The 10,744-nt window shown below is 38.5% G+C and overlaps 2 protein-coding genes across 2 annotated transcripts in view; one reads left to right on the top strand and one right to left on the bottom strand.

The window, feature by feature from the left end:
• Window positions 1–3,473, bottom strand: part of LOC139716062 (uncharacterized) — a 9,979-nt gene extending 6,506 nt beyond the window's left edge. The window contains exons 1-5 of the mRNA XM_071627613.1: window positions 3,416–3,473; window positions 2,661–2,775; window positions 2,001–2,099; window positions 1,313–1,391; window positions 201–315 (exon numbers count right to left, since the gene is read on the bottom strand). Of these exons, the coding sequence (XP_071483714.1) occupies window positions 201–315; window positions 1,313–1,391; window positions 2,001–2,099; window positions 2,661–2,775; window positions 3,416–3,473 (466 nt within the window). The remainder of the gene's footprint in view (window positions 1–200; window positions 316–1,312; window positions 1,392–2,000; window positions 2,100–2,660; window positions 2,776–3,415) is intronic.
• A 135-nt stretch (window positions 3,474–3,608) lies between these two features.
• LOC139716009 (vacuolar protein sorting-associated protein 11 homolog) overlaps window positions 3,609–10,744 on the top strand; it is a 34,015-nt gene continuing 26,879 nt past the window's right edge. The window contains exons 1-5 of the mRNA XM_071627566.1: window positions 3,609–3,703; window positions 6,636–6,710; window positions 7,634–7,807; window positions 8,996–9,046; window positions 10,453–10,622. Of these exons, the coding sequence (XP_071483667.1) occupies window positions 3,689–3,703; window positions 6,636–6,710; window positions 7,634–7,807; window positions 8,996–9,046; window positions 10,453–10,622 (485 nt within the window). The 5' untranslated portion in view covers window positions 3,609–3,688. The remainder of the gene's footprint in view (window positions 3,704–6,635; window positions 6,711–7,633; window positions 7,808–8,995; window positions 9,047–10,452; window positions 10,623–10,744) is intronic.

Below are 10,744 nucleotides of genomic sequence, written 5' to 3'. Positions count from 1 at the left end.
CACAAATTTCATTCACAGATTACAACATTAGAGAATTTCATATTTTGAAATACGAGTTTTCGACTTGTTTTTCTCATATCTGACAAATTCTAAAAGTATGAGGACAAACTCAAATCATCTGTGTTTTAAAATGACAGAAACCCTACAGATTAATGTAATTAGCTTTGAATGTCATTATCTTGTCACTGAAGTAAACCTACCTTCTAGAAGTTTTAGCCTCCCATCAAGTCTGTCCTTCTCTGTGCTGACGAGATCCAGGTTGGACTCTTTCCTCCTTACCTCCAGGTGCAGACTGTCTACATCAGTCTGAAGCTCCTGATTATTGGCCAAGAAAACGGCAGAGTATGAAAGAAGATTCAACATTAGCTATCACATTTTACTTTTATCATGTAATATACAGACATACTTTAAAGGGATAGTACAGTATTGGTGGAGATGAGGATTGGCTTTTAACCTTTTGCAAGATACCAAGAAACCACTTATGAAATAGTACAGAGCATGCCATTCTAAGAGGAATTCAAAGTTTATTTGATGAAAATCGGGATTGGAATGGCCGAGACATCCAAAAACAAAGTAAAACAAAGCGATCGTGATTAAAGGTGGGTCCCACCTTTCATTTTGATTGCCATGTTTTATATATCTCAGCCATTTCAAATCCAAGTTTCATCAAATAAACATCTAATTCTTCTTGGAATTACAGTTTTCATTTTTTCAAGTTTTCATTATCTCACCAAAAAATGTTAGAAAAGAAAAGTTAGATATCAACTTAAACTTTATAATCCCTCTAAAATAGCATGAAGTTTGTGTCTCTTTAAGAATAATCACAAATTAGAATCTTTCTTTGAGCTACATTCTTATCATCAATATCTACAATTGAGCCATCAAGAATTAACAAACCTTTCCACGGCATAACACATCATAAAAAACAAAAATCCCTCAAACTTTATTAACATCCAACTCCATTGTACCAAGACATTGTACATGAGTAAAGCTTAAAAGCATTCCGAATACAGTGGAAATCCAGCACCACCCATGAAATGACCTCACGATGAAAAGAAGAGAGCAATTGCGCCTTTCTATCTTTATAGCTTATTGAGACAACCCTGATCACTGCAAGTTCTCTGCTCTTTTCAGAAATCTGACCAGCGAAACAACAGTAGTGGCTGGAAGAAAAACTTGGGACAAAATGGAGATGTTTTGGTATGACAGGCGCATAACGGTATACATCTATTCCAGCACTAAGTATGTAAAGAGAGAGAGCATCAGTTACAGTTGCTTAAAAAATTGATATTGCTATCACTTTGCTACTCACTTTAAGTCTATGTAGCATCTTACTGGCTTCCTGTGTCATCCGAGGCTGCAGCTCCGTAGCTTTCTTGGCCTGGTCTCGAGTGCAAAATACAGTCAAGGAGTAATGACTTCCCCGACAACATGCAGGTGTACCATGGGATATGACCGCTTACAACTAGGACTTATACAAGTGTAGATGGACATCACAATTATTATTCTGGGAGTCCCTATTACATTACAGATTCCAACAAGGCCAACAATCAGGGAACAAGCCAATCAGCTTTTAAGAAAACTGCTACTTGTTGCCATGGTACCAAATATTAACCTGAGTTAGAGCCTAAGTCTGCACTGTAATAAAGATATTCTGTGCTCCATATGTGAGAAAGCTGGTAAAGGTAACAAGTCAGATGATCATGGAAGTGTATACCCACATTTCTGACAAACAAGTAAAAAAAATTGTCAAAAAACAACAACAACAAAATCTGACAACTATTTTGTCTACAGCACATTTATGGAAATAGCACTTGATATAATATGGCAGAAGCGTAAACCTGTCAATCCCCCAGGAAATAAACAAGTAAAATGCTACAGAAATGGTGAGCAAGTACAAAACTTGAGTCAGTCGAGAGAATACATCTTTGTAATACCTGTATAACAGATTACATGAGAAAACTTTCATTAAAAGAATACAAATGAAAAAGAAAGGATATAGGAAATTGGCTTCCAGCTCCAGGAAGTAGATTTGTTGCTGAAGGTTTTTGATGTACTCTGCCTCCAAGTTGTCATAGTCTGCAGCCTTTGTGGATTTCCTTGAAATCAGAGAGAGAAAGAGGGGAAATCATTTGCTACAATTCAGTGAATATCAATCAATTCTTTTCATATTTGAAACAGACAAGCAGCAGCAAAAACAATACTGATTTAATATATGAACTTTTGCAAAATTTTCAAGTTTGCATCTTCATAAACTTCCATGGATACAAATACCTGGTAGCGATATCAACATTTGCCAAAGTGTTCAATGTCATCATCTCAAGATCAAAATCCGAATGCAAGACTACTTTTAAAATTTCAGACAATATATAATTAGATGTATAATCTGCATTTCATCAAAACTATGATTTTGAACGAAGTGATACGTACAAATTGTATAGTAGGTCCTAGAGGTCTAGTAGACCTCTACTACAATTTTGGGATTTTGGTTCATCTGGATAGTTTCCATGGGTTCTTTTTTCATTGACTAGGTACATAAACTCTCTTATATACTAGTTTAGAATCTTTCTTTGGCAAGACATTTTCTAATGTTTACACCCGTTTATGAAATCTAGATCTAGAGCGTAGTAATTCATGAAATGCCATGGAGTGATTTTTACTTTGTACTTGAGCCAAAGTTGGCGGCAATGTTTGCTGAGCGTTTGGTGAGGCTTCCCAAGCTGCCACTCCTTCGCAGGGTAGAGCCTCCTGTTGCTGTTCCAGAGAAACTCGGACCTGAAATGAAGCGAAGAGATTTGTAACATTTTATTGACTAGAGTCTATTCCCATCATTTTTGCGTTCGTGTGTGGGACAAAATTAGGCACCTTTTCTATTCAAGCGGCTTTTGTTTTGACATGACATCCTGTCGACGTCCTGGTTATGCCCTATCAATGAATTGTGATTAATGTGACATTTACTAGTCTAGAGGATCTAAAGGGCAAAAGATTAACACAAATTCAAAATCAAATAAAACAAATAAAAGTAGGCCCTAACCTACCTAGTTTGTTACCAGAATCTGTTCGCTTGCTAGGCCTAAACAAAAAACACTCAAAGTAAAACGAAGAGTCAAATTGATAATGGTTTATGTTTAGACCAATACATTTCAAAATTCATAATATGAGATCCCATGATGTCAAATCAATCAAACACAGTAAACTTTAGGCGCTTGTGAGTTACAGTATAACTAACAGTTATGAACTTACACGATGGTCTTCTTGTAAAGCGATTTTTACAATGAAATACATTTTACAAAACACAAACATCCGCAGCTGCAGATGGGACTGTTGACTGTGTCTGTTCTAATTTGAAATTGCTCGATGAGTAAGCAACCTCTCATACAAATTAACATTAACTGACAAATACTTGATAGCTTACCTCTCGCAGAACGTGTTGGGGAACTTTTAAACCTGGCCATACTCGATATGGACGTCATTTTGGAAGAATGTTTTGTTGATTTCTTCTTCAAACAGTTGGTATTCAACGAGCAGACGTGGAGTTTTCTATCCGGTTAGCGTTACTGGCAACGCAACGGCGAAGCAGCGAAGCCGATAGCAAGGTCAAAGGTTAACTTACGTTTTCCATTATTCTGTCTGGTGGGAGTGACAGGGCTGCAAATACCACGACGAAAGAGGCCAGAGGAACACCATTATGACTTTTTTGCAGGTTAGTTTGCAGTTCACTCTTATTTACAAAACTTGAGTAGATTGATCAAAACTCTTAATGGTGTATTTCCCCCGATATTGTCATATTTTAAAATAACAAGAAAAATAGCTCGTTGGTTGCTGGTGAACATTGCTCAGTCCCGAGCGTTCATTATCGAGTAAGTGTGAACAAAATGGAGCCTAATTCTAATCACCACTGCCACTGGATCTGGCTGGATGAGTTGATGTCTAACAGTATCAATAACATCCTGTGATATTTGGCAATCCTGGACTCAGGGCCAGGGAGGGGTCTATCCAAATATCTACTATTTACTGACTATGTAGTTGTACCCTATACCAGTCCGGGAAACCCGCTCATGAGGACCGCTCGCGCTCCCGCGTACGAGGACTGCCCCGCCTCATGAGGACCGCCCCCACGCCTCATGAGGCCCGGGGGGGGGGGGGGGGGGGGGGGGGAACGCCTCATGAGGCCCCCTATTCACTTCTTATTCATCTCACATCTGACGTATAAATTGACTAGAGTAAAATATCCCGTTTGCGGCAGTTTAAGCATTGTTAAGGGTTTTTCCAACTTGTATTGTTGTAAACAAATCAGGCAAATTATTTTCAACCATTTCATATATCATAGACAAGATTATTCATTAACGCAATTGTTTTCATAAAAGAAATTTACCATTGACCAACGCAGTTTTCATGATTTACCAGGGCAAAACCCGGCACAATTTTCGCCGATAAGGGCGATATGCGACATAGTATTTCTGCTTGCGGCACGATGTACAATCCCTATGCAATAAGCGCGTGCTCCGCGATCTTTAGCTGAACGCCTTCACATGTCTCGCGAACATTGCGTAAGCGCCAATTCCCATCACGAAAGGACGTGAAAATAGCGGGCGCACATGCATTGGCCGCAAACAAGATCGCAATTCTGGCGGTGTTGTTGATATCTTTCTTGTGTTTTTCTGAATTTTTTCGATGGTAACATCCACTTTCCGAACAAAAATGGTGGCCCACATCGGCTCGCGAAAGTTCTATTTTATGTGAGGATATGTTTTCAAAATCCATGAGCATCGGGAAAACGACAAAAAATCAAGTTTCTTGGACCATTATTTCTTAATTGTTATGTTAAGAAGTACCGAAACTCTTATTTTGGATGCGATATGTTGTCATTTAGGTGAGAAAATTTCACTTTCGTCATAGATCGTGCCCATTTTATCGGTTGGTTTTTGTTGATTGCTAGTGTGTTAGTATATGTGTAGTGTGCATGTAACAGTGCACTGCTGTTTTTAGCGGTATATTACCGTGTATGTTGTACCTGCCGCGAACGGCTGCACGGCCGCTTACTGACGCAGTTACTCTAGTCGGATCAGTCGGATCAGGCCGCTAGGTGCGGCAGTCTTGCATTGTGCGAACATGCTGGCGCCCGTGTTTTGATGGGCGCTCTGCATCGGTTGATTAAAACTCGATTTTTGAAAAAAAAAAAACAGACAGGATTTTTTCTTCTTTTCATCATGGATAGTGGACATGTGTGTGTAACAAAAAATCACCGTGCAAAGTTACGACAATTTATACGTCAGATGTGAGATGAATAAGAAGTGAATAGGGGGCCTCATGAGGCGGGGCAGTCCTCGTATGCGGGAGCGGTCCTCATGAGCCGGACTGATACTAGCCAGGCCTCCTTGCTGGCGTAGCATATCGGGAGTGAAACCTACGTTGTTGAAGTTGATCATTAACTTGTAAAATACTTGACCGAAAGATCGGTCTGTATCTGTCCGTCGGGGAATGTTCCGTGGAGACTGCGTCTGGCTTCACGGATCCCCTCCGTATACAGACCTAAGTCAATGATCCCGGCTCCTGTATGGAGCATTGTGCACAGATCAAACGTTACGATAAACCAAATTTCAGACAACTTTTTTACATTCAAACAAGTTTGACATGACATGACACATTATGCAGCAATATTTGGGGTTAATTTCTTACATTGTGCAATCGAAATACTCACAGTAACTCGGTTATAATGCAGAAATTTTATCCATATCGCAACATCGCCGTTCGCTAGCCGTAAGTCGCCATTTTGAATCTGTAAACCAATCACATGCGAGGTAAAAAATAGTTAAAAAAACACGTAGAAACTACCTCGCATGTGATTGGCTAATAGATTCATACTGTATGTTTCTGCAGTTTGAACGTGACGACGCAACGGGCTGGTTGATGTGTGTTTTACGTTGAAAATTCTACCGAAATGTTGGATTATTTATTAATCTAGTGAGTGAAGTGTATTCTTGAATAGTTGATTTCACTATACAAGCTTAAATTTGCCGACCTAGACGCAATCGAGAAGGGTGAGGTACCTCACCCAATTTTCCATAGAGACAGTGGTTAAGAATATCCACACAGCAATGGGCACCGGTACCTTCTGTCTGTCTACGAAGGACAGCGTTAATGGCAAAATATAAAAGAGTCCTCCGGACAGACGGATCTTTCTGTGTAGTAAAATACTTGTTGAGATTATAAAACTAGCTACAACCGTACATGTAGGTGTGCATCGACAGATCAACAAACAACAAATTTAGGCCCTAAATAAAAAGACTTACATCTAACGATAAAAAATTCCAATTAACAATTACAATACTATGCTTCATCTTCCTTTGATGTTAATTTTAACAAGTTTATTTCCTGGACTTCATTTAATGTGAAGTAAAGCAAGCTGCCCATGATTCGACCATAATGGCGTCCAAAATTTGACTGCCAGCTAGTGCTACATGTAAAACCTACCCGTATGCGTTTGCCTGTGGTTTGATTTTGGCACGGGAGGTCTAACCTTATACATGGCACTTTTGCTTTACGGTCCTACTTTTTATTAAATTTACTCATCTTTTTTGTTTCACCATCATATTCTGCATTATAGCTAATCTTCTTCTTTGATTAATCATTAGTGGAGGAGATTCAACTTCTTTGAGAAGGAGGTGGTCAAATACCCAGAAAGCACAGAAATATTCTCAAAATTAAAGGTAAGTCAGCCTCAACACCCAAATTGTTTTTAATAGTAAATGACGCAATGCATGTGGCATCCATTTTTTGTACAACGTATGACTTAGTTTGCTGCAGTGTCATGTATAGTGAATGTATCCTTGTACAGTGTTGCCATTACTGTATCATACTTCTAATTCATGCTGCTGGTCATTTCTTGTTTTGATGTTTCAGTAGAAAATACTCCTATAGTTGTACCTTGCAGTATTTACCTAAATTTATTTGTCCTTAATTTTCTAGACACTTTTTTCATTTCAGGTTTCAATTCTGTGCATATAAGATGTATAATAATCACCTGAAATATGACTATTTAAAATGAGATGCCCATGATTCGAATACAGTAGTTTACTGTTATATGTGGTATGTATATGTTTTGTTTTGATATAATCACTTGAGTTAAAAGTGGTTACTTCTGCATGTTTGCACTGGACATATTTCGAAGAATTGTCTGTGATACCTAATGATTTTGTAGATGAGGGTAAAACATACATTGTATTTTGGTATGTAATTAGCTGTCTGAAAACTGATGGAATAATACAAAATTGTATCTTTGCTGTTATAATGTGATAAAAATTGTGCAAGTTTCCCATGATGTGTAAATGCCAATGGTCTGTATTTTCAATAAACACTATCATCGTAATCCTCTACATGCAGATTGAGGATTTTAACCCGTTGAAGACCAGTCCTGAGTATTCTCGGGCTGGGGTAAATGAGAAATGTGTGTTTCAGGAAAATCAATCCATCTTCAATAGGTTAAGACTTTCTTGAGATCTATGTTAAGAAATTGTGCACAGATAGTAAAAGATTCAAAAAGACACTCTTTCCAAGCCAAGAAAGAGAAATCCTGCTTCGTAGTTTGCAAATTCCCAATCTTTTCCCTCGCTCTCTGGGCTCATCACCCCAGGACATTGACATCACAGCATGTGCCAGTGGGCGTGGCCAAATGACCCTTGGCGACTCCGAGGGCAACCTCCTCTTCCTGGACCGCAACCTTGAGCTGGACGGATTCAAAGCGTTTGAGCTGAGAGTGACGCACATCTTCCAGCTCAAACAGCACAACATCATCTTCACAATTGGGGTAACACTACTAGTGTAAACTAATGCGGGTCATTATACAGTACTGTGTGTGCTCTATTTTGCTAGGTTTTTACTTTTGAGAATTTTTTGCATCTAGTGTTATTTGCCAATTCGATAACACACAAAAATATTAAAGGGATAGTACAGTATTGGTAGAGATAAGAATTGGGCTTTTAACTTTTTGCGAGATACCAAGAAATCACTTATGATATATAGTACAGAGCATACTATTTTAAGAAGAATTCAAAGTTTGTTTGATGAAATTCGGGTTTGGAATGACTGAAACATCCAAAAACAAAGTAAAACAAAGCGATCGTAATAAAGTGTGGGTCCCACACTTTATCAGAATTGCACTTTTTGGATATCTCAGCCATTTCAAAACCAATTTTCATCAAATAAATGTTGAATTCCTCTTAGAATTACATGCTCTTTCATATTTCATAAGAGGTTTCTCATTATCTCACCAAAAAATGTTAGAAACCTGAAATTAGGTCTCAACCAAAACTATACGATCCCTTTAAGTCTGATCCCATCATGAATGCAATGTGCACACATACATTTCTTTGTCCATTGCTGTACGCCATAACTGTTAATTTCTCTGAAATATTGGGATGTCCTGATTAGTACAAAATTTGGCTTGCTTAATATGTTCTGTATACAGTCACTTTTAAGGTGAAACTAAGATGCCAATAGTCTTATTTAAAAGGTAAAATTAATAGGCTTATATAGTCTCAAAGACAGATTTAGTTTAGCGTTGCTACACTTTGTCCATTCACTTCTAGAGATCCAAGTGTCAAACTCACCAATATTTGTACAATGATCAACACATGTAATTCAATAAAATGTTATTAGAAATTAGATTTTTTTGAAATATTTCTTTTTAGATGTTTTTCTGATAATCCTTTTCTTCAGGGTAGTATGCTAATAATACACTCCTGTATTCTACAAGTAAGATACAGTATATAAGTGATAAAACTGATATTCAGTAGAATTTGTGACACATAGATGTCTGATGAAACAGTTGTGCCATATTCTCACTGGACAATCATTGTTGTAGATTAGGGATTAGGAAGATTACCCAATCCCCATTCACTGATAGTTGGTTACTTTTAAGCCATATGTACCAACTGGTGATGAAATATTTTTTCAGTATTTTCTCGTTGCTTCTCGTGTTCTGCCTTCATTGCAGCAAGATGAGCCTGGTATAAATCCTGTCATCAAAGTATGGAACCTTGACAAGGTGAGTTATACAATGAAATCATTCTTGCTTAAAGGGGCATAGTCCTGGTAGTGTAGAGGGCGCTGTTGATGATACTGCCGATCACCGTTAGCATTGATACGAAGATTACCGAAGTTGAGCTGTCATCAAGAGTAAAGTGCTTAGGTGTTGCTAAGTAACGTTGCCTTCGTTGTCTTCTCTGCGCATCACGCAGTCTGTAGTAATGCCAGGGTGCGTGCATATGTGCTTGTTATTATGACATCACAAAAGAAGTTTGCTAAAGCTGTCATCCTCCTCAGCCGAATCATGAGCCAAACTGTGATCGGACCACTGACTACAGTGGATCGGACTTTTTCGGACTCGGGGAAGTGGGCCAAAGCGTAAGCGCTAAAGAGGAGTCGATAGCGTAGGTCTCTATAGGAAACTTGCGCCGTGCGCCCGGGGACGCATTTGACTAAAACACCGGGACCATGCACCTTTAACTTGTCATTATCAAAAGATAAGGAAACACCCCATTGTTTGGTGCTGTGTAGTCTGAACAGAATAACTTTCCAGGCCTGTTCTCGCTGGTAAATTTTTCCTCCACTTTACTTTACACAGCTCTGTCAATGTGCACAAGTGTCGCATGCTTTGCATGGCGTCTGGTCGGACTAGCCTCCACCCTAATATTTGCCTGAGCTAGAGATGCTAGTGCAAAAGGACATTTCATCACTAGTTAGAATTAAGAAGTATGAAATATTCCGAACTGCTCCAGCTGGCATGGGTCACAACTCAATTGCAAGAAGTATTATTCCATACAGAAATGTTGGACACAATACAGAAGTATGAGATTTTATTGATAATGATAAAGGTACAGTGTATGTGTGCAAATGCAGATCAGTCTTTAATGCAGCAAATGTAACTGCTTAGGTGAAGGAAAAAATCAATCAATTAATGACTGGTCAGTAGACTTTTTACATGAAACCTTGTACCAAATTTATCTGAGATTGATTTTGTCTTTCAGCATGAATATCTTGAAACAAAAAATACATTTCTAAAAAGAAATGGGAAATGCTGGATAATGCTATCAAATATGGTTACTCCATGATCAGATTCATACAAGACAATTCAATAAATACTATGTATGCCTTATAGGTCGCATGTTTATTTCTTCCCTGATTTCATAAGTTGACTGATATTTGGTAAATGAGCAACATACCAAAATATTTCAAACTTTGCTCCTCTGAAAAGGGATTCATATTTCTCATTCCATAAGTGTTGTTCTCAATTGCAAATTTTACTAGGTATTTATAAAATTGTCTTACAAGTAGTGATGTGTGTATCATGATACTTGCAAAGTGTATGACATAGACAGTAACTTACTACTTTGCGCCATGAATATGTAAATCCGATGTGACATTGGATCTCTGATTGCCATTTATTCAAAGCGGGACAAGTCCAACAACCCATCGTGCACCCGCATCACAAGAGCCCTGCCGGGAAGCAATGTTGCCTCCAACGTGACGGCCATCGCGGTCAGCGAAAACCTGAACATGATGGCGATCGGCTTCCAGGATGGCAGCGTGACACTCTTCAAAGGAGACATTACAAGAGACAGGTATGGGAAGGAGAAATCTAGCCACCAAATATCTTGGGATTCTTAGTAACAAAGAAAATTAATGCTGTGCTGTGGTAAGTAAGCTTTCACTGCAATAGACGATAGAGTCACAAATATTAACC

This window comes from Diadema antillarum, unplaced genomic scaffold (assembly GCF_040938485.1).
Source record: "Diadema antillarum isolate AM-2024a unplaced genomic scaffold, OU_Dant_1.0 scf00000060, whole genome shotgun sequence".
Lineage (NCBI taxonomy): Eukaryota > Metazoa > Echinodermata > Echinoidea > Diadematoida > Diadematidae > Diadema > Diadema antillarum.
Note: the sequence above shows the minus strand (reverse complement) of the source record. Positions and strands in the feature narration are given on the sequence as shown.